This window comes from Cheilinus undulatus, linkage group 15 (assembly GCF_018320785.1).
Source record: "Cheilinus undulatus linkage group 15, ASM1832078v1, whole genome shotgun sequence".
Lineage (NCBI taxonomy): Eukaryota > Metazoa > Chordata > Actinopteri > Labriformes > Labridae > Cheilinus > Cheilinus undulatus.
Genome location: NC_054879.1, coordinates 43,860,634 through 43,878,185, shown reverse-complemented (window position 1 = coordinate 43,878,185; position 17,552 = coordinate 43,860,634). Strand labels below are relative to the sequence as shown.

Genomic DNA, 17,552 nt, shown 5'->3' with positions numbered 1-17,552 from the left:
AAATGTACCAGGCAATTTCCCTCAGCTGTGAAATAAGGTCGGTTTCCTTCCGATGCAAAGAGCTCAGAATCTACTCCTTTAAACTCAAATTTCCCTTTCAAAATAAAGGAACATACTGCTTCTAATCCAGCATAACTGATAACGAGTCAAGCCATAAAATATAGGTGGAAGACTTTAAGTTAATCAAGCTTTCTGTCAAGTGAATCTTATCTACTTAAGTGTAAGTATGATTCAAACGCTCCATTGCATCCTGCGTGTCATTCTAGAGAGCATGTGTGCAAAATGTCTCAGTAATCCACCAGATGGATAAGTGTGAGCGTTTAAAAGCCTTCTCCTTTCTAAAACAAAAATGCCATCTAGCTTCATGGACTTAGATCAAAGGGGGCGTCAGTCACATGTCTGCCTCTCTTCTACTGAATGTTTGAGTCGACAGAGCAGAGAGATGACATGACAGCCTAATGCCAGGATCACACTAAGCACAGTGAACACACGTCTAAGTAGAAATGGATTCAGAAGATGAATGTCTCTGCTGTGACACATTTTAACAAGATCCCCTGAAAGTCTGAAGGATGACATTAAATTTATATCAACAAGAGCTGTCATTAAAAAATGCACATTATGGTCGGCATGTGTGCTTTCTAACATAGCATTGATATGGCATTGTTCTGTCATCTAGACTCATGAAAAACATTTATTGAATTGTTTTTAATCAGATAACAAGATTTTGATTTACAAAGAAAGATTTGAAACAGGCTCCAACTTACAAAGAAATGATACATTAATGGTATAGTATGGTATGGCATAGTAGGGCATGGCATGGTATGGTATAATTTAGCATGGTATGGCATGGTTTGTATGGTATGGTAAAGTATAATTAAGCATGGTATGGTATGGTATGGTATGGCATGGCTTGGCATGGCATGGCATGGCTTGGTTTGTACGGCATTGCATGGCATGACATGGCATGGGATGGAATGGCATGGCATTGCATTGCATTGCATGGCATGGTATGGTATGGTATGGTATGGTATGACATGGTTTGTATGGTATGGTATGGTATGGTATAGCATGGTATAGTATGGTATGACATGGTTTATATGGTATGGTATGGCATGGCATGGTATAGTATGGTATGACATGGTTTGTATGGTATGGTATGGCATGGTTTGTATGGTATGGTATGGCATGGCATGGTATAGTATGGTATGGCATGGTTTGTATGGTATGGTAATGGCATGGTTTGTATGGTATAGTATGGTATGACATGGTTTGTATAGTATGGTATGGTATGGCATGGTTTGTATGGTATGGTATGGTATGACATGGTTTGTATGGCATGGCATGGTATAGTATGGTATGACATGGTTTGTATGGTATGGCATGGTATGGCACGGCATGGTATGGCATGGTTTGTATTGTATGATATGGTATGGCATGGTTTGTATGGTATGGTATAGTATGTTATGGTATGGCATGGCATGGCATGGTTTGTACTGTATGGTATGGCATGGCATGGTTTGTATTGTATGGTATGGCATGGTGTGTATGGCATGGTATGGTACGTCATGGTAGGACATGGCATGGTTTGTATGGTATGGTATGGCATGGTATGGTATGGCATGGTTTGTATGGTATGGCATGGCATGGTTTGTATGGTATGGTATGGCATGGTTTGTATTGTATGGTATGGCATGGTATGGTATGGCATGGCATGGCATGGTTTGTATTGTATGGTATGGCATGGTATGGTATGGCATGGTTTGTATGGTATGGCATGGCATGGTTTGTATGGTATGGTATGGCATGGTTTGTATTGTATGGTATGGCATGGTATGGTATGGCATGGTTTGTATTGTATGATATGGTATGGCATGGTTTGTATGGTATGGTATAGTATGTTATGGTATGGCATGGCATGGCATGGTTTGTACTGTATGGTATGGCATGGCATGGTTTGTATTGTATGGTATGGCATGGTGTGTATGGCATGGTATGGTACGTCATGGTAGGACATGGCATGGTTTGTATGGTATGGTATGTTATGGTATGGCATGGCATGGCATGGTTTGTATTGTATGGTATGGCATGGTATGGTATGGCATGGTTTGTATGGTATGGCATGGCATGGTTTGTATGGTATGGTATGGCATGGTTTGTATTGTATGGTATGGCATGGTATGGTATGGCATGGTTTGTATGGTATGGCATGGCATGGTTTGTATGGTATGGCATGGCATGGTTTGTATGGTATGGTATGGCATGGTGTTTAAGGTATGGTATGTTATGGTATGGCATTGCATGGCATGGTTTGTATTGTATGGTATGGTAAGAATGTGACTAATTTGTTTTAAAAAATGATTGCATTAATGATGGATCTTTTGAAGCATAATTAATGCATTAATGCTGACAGCCCTAGTATTTATTAACACTTCACAAATGCATCAATAAAGCTTTATTAACTGTGTTACACATGACACATACATAATTTAAAAGTGCTTCACAAATGATGAATTAAGTATCTATGATGTTTCACTTATGCTTAATAGTATGTTTTATTATAAAGTGTAATGACCCTGTCAGTGGGCAAACAGCCAGCCATCTCTGGTTACATCCACACAACTATTTTTTGTCCGTAGGAAGAGAATAAAAGGGCTTGCTGTGCTGTGCTAGATTCCTGGGGAGGGACCTTCAGATGTCTGTTCCACTAAGAGTCGGCTCTGTGACCAGCTCATCAGGGAGCTACAGGCAGACCTTCACATGTTAAAAAAAGCTCTATTGTCTGTCTATAGCTGCACCCCTAAAACTGCTCTCTCCTTCCCTAATGGTGTGTCTGCATGCAGAGTCAAAGGGAAGGTATGCACATGTTCAAGAAAGCAGGCCCTACATTGAGATACTTTTTTAATAGAAAGTAATTACATTTATCATAATGAGGCTGACAGACACACATTTTCACATTTAAATCTTTTCTAAAGCAGGAAGCAGAGAGCAGGAGAGCTGATTGTGGAGCACAGCCAGAAAATCATTGGAGTGTGACACCCTCCTCCATACGATACAACTGCTGAGACTGAGGGGAGATAAAGGGATCCAGAGCAATGACTGGTCCCCTTTGGAGCAGGTAATGATTACTGCATCTATTAAAAGCCTGCACGTTTAGGTCAAAGTCAAGTGACTATGCATCCAGAAACATGCAGCAATTTTAAAGCTGCATTTAAACACTGCCATGGTTGACTTTCTTGAGATCCCCCTTTTAATCATTTCCAAATGAATGAAGACATTCTGAAAAAGACTCTGTCTTACCTTAGCCGGAGTACCATGTTCACAGCACCTGGAATGTAGGGTGCATCCTCATATGGTTCAACCTGTGGGAAGAGAAACCTCTGATGATGATGAGATTGTTTACACAGCATGCTAATGGCACAGAGCATTAATACAGTGATACACTGTTGTGCTGACTCATGTTATATTGAATCTCTGGTACCAAACATCAATATTTTAATTCTAAAATAAGGCACTCTTAACAAATTCACAGACTCACAGCATCTCTATCCCATGATGCCTCATGGTGGCGCTTATGTCATGAATGGCGGAAAGTGAAGATGGAAGCGGTTTAAGAAATAGATGACGGCAGAATAAAAAGAGAAGAGGAAGAAGACAGCAGGATGACGGACAGAATTAAAATGTAATGTAATGTAACGCATTATAATGCAACCTAATGTATCCTAAAATATCTTGTTATAGAATAGGTTAGGGGAGTGAAGGGTAATATTGTGAGTTGCCCTGGGATTTGTATCATATCTTATTGGAACATATGGTAGCATTACGTAATGTAGTGTAAGGTAATGTAGTGTAACATAATGTAACATAACATTATGTAACACGGCATAACATAACACAAAGTAATGTAACGTAGCATAACATAACATAACATATTCTTAGTTATCTTGCTAAGCAATAGTTTAAGCAGGTTAGGGGTGATATTGTGGGTTGCCCTGGGATTTCCATCATATCTTATTGTAACATAAGGTAGCATTACGTAATGTAGTGTAAGGTAATGTAACATAACATAATGTAACATGACATAAGGTAACATAAAATGATGTAACGCAGAATAACCTAACTTAGCATGACTTAATGTAACATAGCATTGCATAACATAACCTATCATAAGTTTTCTTGCTAAGCAATAGGTTAAGGGGTTAGGGATGATATTTTGTGTTGCCCAGGGGTTTGTATCCTATCGTAACATTACTCAATGTAGCGTAACATTATGTAGTGTAATGTAACATGACATCACGTATTATAACATAATGTAACACAGCATAACTTCATGTATCCTCAGTTGTTTTGCTATGCAATTAGTTTGGCAGGTTGGGGTAAGATTATGAGTTGCCCTGGAATTTGTATCATATCTTATTGCAACATAACGTTGCATACATAATAAAGTGTAATGTAATGTAACATAACGCAATGTACGATGCATAACGTAATGCAAAGTAATGTTACATTGCATAACTTAATGTAACATAGTGTAACATAACGTGTGCAAAGTAATCTTGTTATGCAACAGGTTAGGCAGGCTGGGGTGATACTGTGAGATGCCCTGGGATTTGTACCGTATCATATCTTATTGTTTACTTAACACAGTGTAACGTAATGTAACACTAAATATGTAATGTATCTTAATGTATAGTAGCATAACGTAACGTAATGTAACATGGCGTCCATCCATTTGTCTGGTATTGTATTGTTAGGTATTGTGTGGTATCAGTTGGGAATGACACAGAATAATGCTGTAATGTATCTGGATATTGTGAGTTATCCTGCAATATATCTCATATTAAATTGTAACATATTAGTATAAATCATATCTTACCGAGCCGTATTGTATCATATCGTATCATAACGTAATGTAATGTACCTTTTGTATCATATACTGTATCATGAATAAGGCTTTAATTCCCACCACTATTCCAAACTCACTCATAGACTTGAAAATTACACAAATTTAAAGTTATACCAATCACACATAATTTTTTTTTGTGAAGCCCTGTTCTCTGGGGCTTTCTCTGGTACAATAACTTTGAAATGGACATAAAAGTGTCTCCCACTAAATGCAGCAGGGAAAGTTGTATGGGAAAAGAAAGGGAACAACACATGAAGGCATCATGGATGAGCTATTACCACTTCTCTATTATTAACAGGTTCTTTGTATGGCAAATAATGGCTATTAATGGATGAGAAGTGACTGTTAAGTATCTGTCAAAGCTAATTTCTAACTGTTACACAGGAATACATCTCAGATTGTGCTGTCTCATTTTCAAAACGACAATAGCCTTAGAAAATGGGTTGCAATGGCAGTGAGCCTTTAGATGAGGTACACACAGGCACTGAGCTGGCACCATCAGGCAGACAGCCATTTACTCTGAGTTATTACCACTGAGAGCTTCCCTCCTGGCAACACACATGAAGACACACAAACACGTATGGCGTGAATGTAGACAAACGTGCACAGACAATGAGCGTGCCATCAAGGTCATTGAATCATGACAAATTAGTGCAGCTGCTGAGTCCCTCACCTGGGGATGCTGAATAGACAAGCCTTCAATAGGGACATTGTTGGCGTTCTCCTCATTCTAGGAGGAAGAGAGTGAGAGGCAGTCGACACAAACGCTGTTACATTAAATCATTAAATCCCGACTCAGTTTATGAAGACAACAATCACTGAACCAATCAATGAGGAGCGATTTGCTGCCTCGTCAGACGGATTTAAAACTGGGGCTTTTGATTAAACTCTATAAAGCATGTTTGGACAAATAAACTGATTGAAGTTGGGAATTTGATTGCATCTGCAGAAAAAAAAAACTCTGCTATCAAATTATACAGCAGCAAACAGGATCAAGAATATCTGTCAAGTCAAAACAATGTTCAAAATCTTAATTGCATATTTAAATTCATGAATGAAAGGAGCTGCTAACTTACATCTTTGGCCTCATCTTTGACCCTTCGTGACTGGAGGGAAAAATCAAACACATGAACACATGCAGTAGCAGTGATACCCATTTAGCACATTTTCAATAAACAAAAGAACTTGTAATAAATACTACAAGTTGTTTTTTTAGCATTAATAGATTGTCTTTCTTTTGCACCATCTGTACATCTGCTGCAGTCTGATTTTTCTTTTTACTTTCATAACAAATGAACACCACAAACTGTCAAAAATACAAGGAACAAGCCTTCTATCAGAGACAGTGAGAGTAAAAATACCATCTTTAACAGCTAACTTCCTAAATCATTACTTTTGCTAGCATTATTAGTTATTGCATCACACTTTAAAGTGGGGTATCTTTATCAAAGGGCCCTTTGATCATGGCTGTCTACTTTCTCCTGCCTCACATCCTTGCAGCCATCTTCCAGCTCATTACAGCAACCTTATGACAGGCTGGCTCAGAGATAAACCATCTGCTACCAAAAAAAAAAAACACTGATCAGGGAAGGAGGAGAACACAGGGTCAGAGACAGAGGGGGAGCTGCATAATAGCTCGATCTACAGGTGACATGACATGCAATAATAATGACAGGCAACCCTTAAAGCTCAATTTCTGAATCCCAGTTGTAAGTCATGTGCATTGTAAAGTAAAAATGAGTTATAAGTAGGTTTAAAAGAGCAAATGCTGCTGATGCTGGTTGCCTTTCAGAGTCTCACCTACCCTGCCCTGATTCACCGCCGCCTTGCCCTCCTCACTGCCTTCATCTAGCTCGTCGTCGCTCCACTCCCAGTCTCCATCCTCTGTCTTGTGCAGGTGACCACTGGAGCCTGGGACCCTCCTCACCTGGACCAAGACAACATACAGACAGCACAGGAAAAAAGAGCAATGAATGTTTGTCCGATGTTGACGAACTAGCTGAAAAAATCTAAAATCTAGAACCACCGCCAGGCGCTTCTATGCATCTGCGACCCTGATAACCATCGTTGGTGTTCCGCTGTATGTCTCTTCATGTTTACCTTAGTCTAAAGCAGCAGTTCTTAACTGATCTCTAACCAGTTCTTCTCTGAGGCAGTGAAGATATTTGGGAAACAATGCACCTCCAGTCATGGCTAACCCCGCACAGAGGCATAAAAGTGTTAGGAAATGGAAATGTTACACACAGAAAGAGGGGAAGATGGACACCCAAAGAAAGAACAAGAAGGAGAAAGAAAATATTTAAAGGCCTTATTAAAAAGGCTAACATGTTTTAACAACCATCATGTTTTTGGAATCCTCCAAACTTTCAGAGTTAAACACACATGAAACTGCAGTTGAACCACGATCCATTAAGGTCTTAAAAGTCTCTACATTTGAGAGAAACTGGTAATTTAGCCAAACAATTATGAAATTAAAGTAATTACACAAACCAAACCTTTTAAAACAACACTTTTCAAAACAGTGTCATGGTCACTCTTTATGTTTTAGCCCCTCTTTCCTGAATGTTTTATCCACTTTGTGCCACTCTTATATCCATTTTTACCACTTTTCATCTATTATAGCCACTTTTGAACCAATTTTCATTACTTTTTTGCACCATTTTTGCCAATTTTACCTATTTTTGCCCCTTTTTCCCTATTTAACTTTTTTTTTGCCACATTCTAACCTCTTTTCACCCCTTTTCCTGCCAATTTTTGTCCCTTTATGCCACTCAACAACACATTTTGACACCAGTTTTTGCCACTCTGCTGCTTTTCACCACTTTCTCTGGATGTTTTTGCAACATTTCTGCCACTCTCTCCCATTTTTCAATATTTACTAATAATGGCTGAAAAGCCAATTTCTGTAAAAACAGATCAAATGTTCAGTCATTCTAAAACCACTTCAATATTAATTGTTTTGGGGTAGATTTAACAGAGGCAGACATTTAAAGCCAGAAGATACTCTTAAAACCAAAACATCTTCTTTTCCTCCTTTCCTGAATTTAACAATCTTCTGGGGGCCGGACAGGAAGCTTTGGGGGTCTGATATGGCCCTCGGGCCGCCAGTTGATGATCAGTGCTTTAGAGCAGTGTTTCTCAACGTTGGGGTCGGGACCCCACTAGTGGTCGTGAGACACTGAGAGGGGGTCACCAGATGCTTTGAAAAGAAAATAAGATTTTTTTTTTAATTACAAATTTGCAACGTTACACCATTTTTGCCCAATTTTAACCAGTTTTCATCACTTTTCCTACCAATTTAGCCATTTTTACAACTTAAAATCCATTTTTGTTCATTTTAAATCCTTTCCACCACTTTTTCTGTCTGCTTTTGCCACTTCTATACAAATTTTTGCCACCCCCTGCCCATTTTTGCCTCTGTTGACCCATTACTGCCTCTATTTACCTCTTGTTAGCACTTTTCATGCCCATTTTTGCCCATTTTAACCATATTTTACCATTTGTTATGCCCATTTTTACTAATTTCCATTCCATTTCCATTCTATTTCTGCCTACGTTACTTGTTCAGTTAATCAATTTTTGCCCAATTAAAACCAATTTTTCAGGCCATTTCACCAAATTTTCCATCATTTTTGCCACTTGAAACCAATTTTGGCCACTTTTTAATACATCACTTTTTATGCCTGTTTTTTTTGCCACTTCAACCCATTAAAGTCTGAAAACACAAATTATAGCCAGAAAATGGTAATTTTTTTGGAACTGAAATGTTTATTTCACTATCCACTGCAATCCAAAAAACTCTAAATTTCAATCAAATTTAACATGTATATTTTTTGTATCCCATTTAATAGATCAGATGTTTTTGTTAACTGATAATCTACTTGAGGGCATTTTTATCATTTATCAGATTTTATTAAGAAGGTTTTTTTTTTTGCAATTTATGATCATATTGATTAGATAGAGGCATCATAAAAGTATGTATCAAATATGACACAACAGGCTTTTAGGGGTTAAGACCATTGTTGAATTTTTTATTTATTTTTTGCCACTTTAATCTATTTTTTGCAACTACTTACCCATTTCTGCTACTTTCAAAATCCAATCTCGCCACCTTTTCCACTCATTTGAACTATTTTTACCCCATTTTATTCAGTTTTTAAGAGAGGGGGTTGACATTTTTAAGGAGGCTGTTTACTAAGACATAAAAGAATACAAAAAATCTTTATTTACTTGATAAGAGTGGTTATTTTTCAGGTTAAATATAAAACGTGGATATCACAGCTTATCTTTACAGCTGACCATGATATTGTTGACCTCCATGGTCCCCCAGTTTGGCTGGGACCCAGAAAGCTCTCCCATTTATCCCCTCTTATGAACAGCCTTGTCTGCACACAACTATACTTGAATGTGCATGGCTGTGTTCAGCCACCCTCAGGTACAGGCGGGGTCCCTGGTCTCTGGCACCTTCATTTTGGGAGTTTCGGGCTGAAAATGTTGAGGACCCCTGCTTTAAAGGAATGATCCTTGTTTCATAAGCAGGTTTTCACCTATGAGACTGGCAGTCCAATGAGGCTCTTTCAAATGAATGGTCATATATTTGACTGTCTGTAGAAATCCCTCATGCTTAGATCTCTTTTAAAGTCTAATTTGAAGGTTTTTGAAGCCTAGTTTTAGTATTTTGTGCCTACAAGAGTCTGATGCAGTGCTTCAGATGTGTTTAGACCTGCTGTACCACTCTTATTTATTCAAAAGAGTAAAGAGCATTCATGAAGTCTACAATCTTTTATTTCTAGAGCTGTATGTAAAGTAAGTGACAGATCTCTAGCAGCGCTCAGTTACATATCACAGCAGCAGCGGGCTCATATAAATCCTCCAGCACAACACAAGGTCAGATTTAAAGAAAAAACTTCCCCTCTGATGTTTTTTTCCCCAATCCTGACATAAAACCCAGACTCCCACTGTTCTGTTCAGAAATGGACACAGATCAATGGAGTCAGCAGCCGAGCATGAACATCTCACTGACATTTACAGAGACAAACACCTCACACACAAACTCTGCATCCCTCCGAACAACCCAACTGTGAATGTGAGAGTATATATTTAAATAAAAAGACGATTCAGAACTAAACTCTGACTGATATGTAAATATCAGCTGTAAGAGTTTTAGGGAATTTTCAAGGATAAAAAATAAGATTGATCATATCTCTGCACTTTCAAAAAGAATCCATGTCAGACTTAGTCAGTATTTATGTATCATTTGTGCCATGGATCGCTCCTTAATATCAGTGATTTCACTTTCTAATGAATTAAAGAGCCAAGCTCACATCAGTCACATGACACTTATGTCTGATCCTCCAACTATAAAGCCTACTTTGAGTGTCTGAGAGTCCAAACAAAGTCCAGTCCCCCCTTTGACTAACATGAATGAGAACCCACACAGACACAGCCTTTAAGTGTCATTTGGAGCCTCTATTGTGAGTGTTAGAGCGCCCTCTGCTGGTTACACATCCTACATGTACTCATGTTTCACTGAACTGCTGTGATTCTTTTTCCCCTTCTTATTTTCAGTAAAACAAAAGCCTTAACAGATTACTTTCTGTTCCATCAGTGGTAGTTTCCTGTTCTCCTTGCATTCTTAATTCTAGGAAATTATCCCAGCTCCTTTCATTAGAAATTCATTTAAGATCACTTTGTTGGTGACAGCCGACCGGACGATCTGCCATCTCCTTTTCATTCACTGTACTCAAGGAGAGGTTAGATCCCAATTAAAGCCCATTTAAAGAGTAAGGTTTCTTTATTCTGCCTGACTTTCAGTCTCCTCTCTTAAACACACACTGTGCTTTTTCCTGTTGTGAGTTTACCGTGACTACGGTGTGCCACAGGGGACAAAAAGCTACAGAACACTAAGAACCAGAGGTAGAGAAAGGAGGTCAGGATGTTCAAGGTGGTCCAGGTTGAAGAGAATTGTAACTCAGGGGGTTTTAACTACAGTTTTTGAGGCGAGTACTGTCTGTAGCAGTGGTTCTATCTGTGGGCACCCCTGGGTGGGGGCCAAAGACCTCAGACCCTGTTTGCTCTGTTTGCCTAAATTAGATGTGCATTTTTTAAAATCATAATAAGAAACATGATGTAAGACGTGTTTAGGCCACCTTAGAAGATTAACACAGAAAGAGGACCTGTAAATTTTTGAGCAAAAAAGTTGAAATGTTCGTCTGAACAGAAACAAGTTGGACATTTACAAGAAAACAAACTTTGAAATTCTGAGTTTAAAAGCCAAAAAATGAAAAGAAACACTCAAAATTTCTTGGTTTAAAAAGTATTAGTGCTGTTACTGGATTTAAAAGATTAATCAAGTTAATCACATCACTACACTGTGATTAATCATGACAAATCACAGCTTTTTTTTAATAGTTTAAGTATATTTTTATGTTTTCGAATTTTTAAAGGTTGTTGTTGTCAAGCATTTTGTTTTAATTATTTTAATTCTATGTACAGCATATTAAAGTGCTGATCTGAAGCCTTATTAATACCACTATCAATACTTTCTGTAGTTTGGTAGAAAGACAAAATAAGGTCAAATATTTAAACTCCAAGTGTTCTTAGCTGAGTAGTGCTTGTGTTAAAAAGCTATGATTCAGTCTGTCACATCTATTGTATATCCCTCAAAATAAACACATATTCACACTGTATTTATCAAAGTTTCTCATCAAAAGGGTTAGGGTTTATGTTTTATGTGGCATTTGAATGCATCATAACATATAGAATACAGTTGTCTAATTTACTGTGGTTACCTGAACTTCTTATTTTCCATTTTCAGCTCCTTAAGTTCGCTAATTAACTTCAATTTTGCCAATTCCACCGCAGATTTCTACACTGGATTAATATTGTTAACAAACAGGAATGTCTCAACGTTTTGGAGCACTTTTCAGCATTTATCTGAGCCGCTGAAGAAGAAAACTGTCCTGAAGCAGCTGAAGAGAGTGGTATGACCATGGCTTGATCCCATGTCGTTGTTAGCGTCTTTGCCAACATTAGCAAAGATGAGCTTTGCCTGCAGGAGGAACTTCAGACTCGTGTTTCGGTGTAAAGACAGTTCATCTCTGCAGCACGTAGTCACAGTTTTGGTTTTATCTTAACTAACTCTTAACTTACTCTTAACTAAATCTTAACTGTCATTAAGCAGACCTGGGTCTGTCTCCTCACTCATCACTGCTGGCTGTGTCTGACCCTTTCACCTCTTCACCTCTAGGCCCGTAAACATCAACACTGGAAGACTACGGGAACAAGTTGTGGTCAAACTTAGTCATATGATTAAACTGCGTTATTATTTTTTTTAACGTGTTAAGGTTTCAAGATTAATCACAAACGTTAACGCGTTGACGGCATAAAATCCAGTTTTTTATCAGTTTGGTGCAAATGTCTGAAATAACACTAGCATTGATGTGTTTTATCATAGTTCAGTCAGATACTTCAGTGTACAGCTGAAAGAAAACTTTAAGTGTTCACTGTTTCTTCTGATAATGACATGAAAATGATCACTCCCCTCAATACAATAATTCATATCATTTGCATTATGAGCCAAAATCATTCCAATTAGATATTTTAAACTTGTTAAGCCCTTGTTTATCTACTATTATGTTGGTCGTAATATATAATGATTTATTTCTTGTGTTTTTTGGAAAATACATACGATTTAACCTTGCAAAGAAGATGGATTCGCCTGTTTCCAGGTTTCTTAATGGCGAATCCATCTTGTAAAGCTCCCATTTGAACAGTTTGGGCCCGGTTAGAAAGTGACGGGACCACAATGGCTTAAAAGATGTGGCTCTCGGATCAGGAGAGGAGGGCGGAACTTTTTTCAAGCGGGGGAGGCCAACCGGACCTGGGAGCGGGGCTAACTCCCCACATGACATCATGAGGGGAAAATCTGAGAACAGCTTGTGTCAGCACACATTTTCTGAAAGGCAGAGAAAGAGAGGGGAGGAGGGAATGGATTTTTCTGATTCTTGGGGGGGATTGTGGACAGGCCAGGGGCACATGTTTTTCCTAGAAAAGCCTGAAAAAGTGTATTTTGCATGATCTGTGACGTTTATAACTCCTGTAAAGAGTTTTAAGCCAGCTTTGAAACAGACTGACACTGATACTAATGTCTCTTCATGACCTGGAAAAACCAATAAGACTATCAGCATCAGGGTTACATACTTGTCATAAAAAACATCAAGTACACATGTACTGGATGGCAGCAGCAAAACGTCGAGCATTATCATTTGTCAACTAGGGGCACCACATCAGCACAAAGCTGTCAGGAGCTTTAATGGTTTAAATGTGAACTAGGGGGAGGCTTAAATACATTAACAGCTGAATATAGAAAATCAAAGAAAAAAAAACAACCTCTGACTTTCTGGATACGGCCACGAGCTGCCTGTGGTTACCTTATTAACCATCAACAAACCGCAACAACATCATGCCTCCCTCTTTATTGACACTGTGCCCTGTCTCTGCGTAATGTTAACGTCATACACAGTAAAAGCCCTGCTATCCACTATGCCCTCCATTTACTCTGGACCAGTCAGTGAATTTCCACCCCTCCACTCGGCCACTCATGCCTCCCGGCGATGGCCCTCTGTTCCCATTTCTGTCCTGGCCATCCAAGCGGAGTGTTATGTGAAACCAATATCAGCTGTGCCTGAAAACTGCACTTCCTCTGGGTAAACTGTGGCCAGTGGGCAACAGAGCAGGCACAGTGAGCGATAATGTGCTCCCTTTTTAATCTAACGCTAACAATTCATTCAGTCCCGTCTGCCTTTAAAGTGCCAGACAGCCGCCATAGGACATCCATGCATCGATGCGCTCTGTCTTTGCGCTGCAGTGGCCCATATTTTTACATAACCTACACAACAGTCTGGGCATAGAGTGTTTGAGGTGCAGCAGAGAGTCAGAGTGCGTAACTTGTGTTGACTGTAAATGCAACGCTCTGGTGGAGTGAGAGACTTCAGTCGATCCCTGCACTCAGTCATAATTTGCTCATGTTTAGTCAATAGCTGAGATATTTTACAGGGAATGTTTGTGTAAACATACCTTCTTCGCTCTCTGGGAAATCTTTGGTGCATGACACAAAAGCTTCTCAACCAAATATTCTTTGTTCTGTGAGAGAAAAATCACAAATCAATGAAAATATCACAAATGATGGATTACATTCATCAAAAACAAAGAGTACCATCAATTAAAAAATGTTTTCAAGGTTTAAAAGTGAAACACTTGCTGAAACCTGTTTAAAGGTACAATACATAGAATTTTCACACTTAAATGTCTACACTGATAAAAAAAAAAAAAAAAATGACTGCGCCTCAGCTCTTATGTTTTGTTTTATATTTGTATTTAGTAGAGTGCCCAAGCAGATTTCAAGGCCAGAGAAAAGCTTTAAAAAATCTGAATCAAGATTTCTTTTTGGCTGTATTTTGATTGGACAGCTGAAGATAGACAGGAAATACACAAAGTGAGAGTGGGAACAGACAAGCACAGCACCGAGACTGGGAATCGCTCTGTATATGGGTGACTACTCAGTGTGCACTGTGCACTGGAAACTGATGTTCTGCTGCTGTACCTAATTCATGTTTCATTGTAATTGTTATGGACCATGATTCTGGTATATCTATCCTCTGCCATCGGTTACATGTTCTGTCACCCAACCTCCCCCTGTGATGCAGAACTACAGCCACATTAGATATCAAGATACTGTTAAAGTCAAAAGAAATGCCTAGTGATGTAGTACACGAGAATGGTCTTGGTCTTGAGACCAGTCTCAAGACCATATTTTGAATGTCTTGGTCTTGGCTTGGATTTTACTCAGCCTTGTCTCAGTCTAAGACTGGCCAGACTTGAGATTTTCCATCAAGACCAGTCGAGGCTGCAGGCTACAATATGGGTCCCATGTGGGTTTGTCAATGGGTTCCATGGTGGCCCCACCCCAGATTGCCCATGTAAACTGCAAGTGTGGATCAGCCCATAGCGACCAATACAGACTAGGGCTGGGCAGTTAATTGCAAATTAGATTAAATCGCAATATGGCCTGCTGCAGAAGTAGCAATATTTCTTTCACTTTAAATGTGTCAAAATACCAGTTTAATAAATCTTTTTTTTGCAGCAGCAGAGATTTATCACATTCTGCAAACATTCAAGTGTCAATTTTTTATAATGGTTTACAAAAATCCTCCTTTTGTGTTTTATGTATGTTTTTCTTAACCAAAATGAGTGGCATAAAAATGAGAATGCTCTTAAACAAAACAAATGACATCACATTTGCAATACAAGCTAAAATAATTCGCTCATTCTATCTAAAACTGATGAAGCCTAGCAGTACTTCACGAAAGTCTTAGCCCAGCTACGATCAGCTGGTAGCCAGCCTCACCTCCCCCACCCCCCACCTCCTTTATAGCTCAAAGCTTTTTGCACTCCCATGTTCAGATTCATGCTATTATGGATTAATTGCTTTGGAAATAATTCCATTGTTTTCAATACACATGGTCTTATTTTTTAAATTATTTATTGCCTGAATTTGTAAAAAAAAAAAAAAAATACATAAGATTAACCTGAGAGTAATTGCATATTATATTGCAATTGTGATATTTGGGGAAAAAATTGCAATTAGATTATTTTTGCAAATTGTTCAGCCCTAATATAGACCCATCTAGAGATCCTTGCAATTGCTTTGCCTTGCTTAAAACAAGTAGAATCTATTTTGGATCTCTAGAGATGGGCCTGTAGGGGGGCTCATATGGGCTGATCCACACTTGCAGTTCACAGGTGGGGCCACCATGGAACCTGCGGACAAACCCACATGGGACCCATACGGTAGCCCACATATAACCCATGTTAGGGTCCACATGGGCATGCTGGCTGCTAAAATGTGTTGTTTTTGTTTCGTAGGAATGTAAGAATCCATCAAATTCAGCTGTTGCGCTACTTCTTGCACATTTATAAAGACACATAACACGCTGATTGTTCTGCACTGTTCTAATTCAATTAAACCCAATAAAAAACTAACCAGCTAATTCCTGCCAGTTCTTTACATGATGCTACCATCATTGCTGATGTTCTTGCCATATCCTACAAAACAGAAAATACATATATGGCCATGGCAGCCACGAATCTGTCTTCTATTTGTTGTTTTGTTGTTTCTCTTGTCCCTCTGCTTCTCCCCCTACCCTATCCCTCAGTGCAGCTTTGGCAGATGGCTGACAACATTGGTCTGGTTCTGCTCAAGCTTCCCGCCTGTTAAAGGGAAGGTTTTCCAGGGCGCAGATGGCCTAGTGGTTTAGGGCGACCTGGGTTTGAAGCCAGCCTGTGGCGCTTTCCACGCATGTCTCTTCCCTAGCTCCCTTATCCCTGTTTCTGATTCTGTCCACTTCCCTCCTCTATCAATAAAGGCATAAAAGCCCATAAATAAATCATAAATAGAGGGAAGGTTTTCCTCACCACAGCGATGAGGCTAAATACTGCTAGCATTGAGCTAATGGTAATTAGCAATGGATCCTTATAATAATACATCAAATAGTAAAGTCTAGACCTGCCCTCTTTGTAAAGTGTCTTGAGATTACTCTGTTAATGTCACTGTACAAACAAAGATTGATGCATTGAAGATAAAAATAAATAAATATATATACAGTGCATAAGAAATGTATTAGACCACCCTAACCCTAACCAAAGTAAGGTTTATGCCACAGCTGCCCTAAATTAACAGTATTGGTAATTACCAAAATCATTTTTTATGTTTCTGCAATGGTTAATACACCAATATGTAGAAGATCTGTAACCCAAATGATATTTTTAATGCTAAAATATAATTATTATTGTTATCCATTAACTTTCAAATTTACTGTTTCACAAAAAAACTGAAAAAGAAATAGTAAAGCACATTATTATTTCTTGATTAATATGTCAAATTATAGTTATTTACTTGCATTCCTGAAGAGAAAAATTAGTTTTAGTGGTTGAATGTTATGCTTGATTCATTTCCGACTTCTCAGAGAAGCCCAGTGAGCCGGCTCAAATTTGGGTGAATTCAGTTTGAAATTCCTCATTCCTGTTCAAAATGGTAAAACATGGAGAGCTGACTGAAAATGAAAGAGTCCGCATTAAAGCACTTCATGATGCTTAATGGTCTCTGAGACTAATATGACAGGTGGTCTAATACATTTGTTAAGCACTGTACTTTTTTTTTTTACGGTGAAATGTCCAGAAAGTAATAGGCGGTGCATTAGAGAGGGTCAACAACAAACAAAATGACAGGTAAGAATAAGAAAATACCTTGGCCTTTTGGAAGAATTTACACTTTAAAAGTTCTGCAGCTGTTGGCCTGAAACAAAGAAACAATATCTGTTTGAATACAAGACAGCACAATATTTCCTAAAAGATTTATTTCAAAGTAAATCATCTCTCTTTGGTCATCGGTGCTAACCTTTTGGCAGGATCCTTCTGAAGGCACATAGTTATAAGCTTTCTGAATGATTTGCCGTATTTTTTAAGCACTTCTTTGTCCTCTACACCCGTCTCTAGAGTAGGTGGATCATTTTGTAGAGTAAGCATTAAAACCTGCAAAGAAAAAGAGTTGAAAAAAAGGTTACAAAAAACAACACCACAGTTCAGCAGA

At 38.6% G+C, this 17,552-nt stretch overlaps 1 protein-coding gene across 1 annotated transcript in view; it reads right to left on the bottom strand.

Annotated features, from left to right (window-relative positions):
* stk39 (serine threonine kinase 39) overlaps nt 1-17,552 on the bottom strand; it is a 53,495-nt gene that overhangs the window by 22,191 nt on the left and 13,752 nt on the right. The window contains exons 9-15 of the mRNA XM_041807842.1: nt 17,361-17,494; nt 17,210-17,258; nt 13,982-14,047; nt 6,708-6,830; nt 5,980-6,009; nt 5,577-5,633; nt 3,298-3,359 (exon numbers count right to left, since the gene is read on the bottom strand). Of these exons, the coding sequence (XP_041663776.1) occupies nt 3,298-3,359; nt 5,577-5,633; nt 5,980-6,009; nt 6,708-6,830; nt 13,982-14,047; nt 17,210-17,258; nt 17,361-17,494 (521 nt within the window). The remainder of the gene's footprint in view (nt 1-3,297; nt 3,360-5,576; nt 5,634-5,979; nt 6,010-6,707; nt 6,831-13,981; nt 14,048-17,209; nt 17,259-17,360; nt 17,495-17,552) is intronic.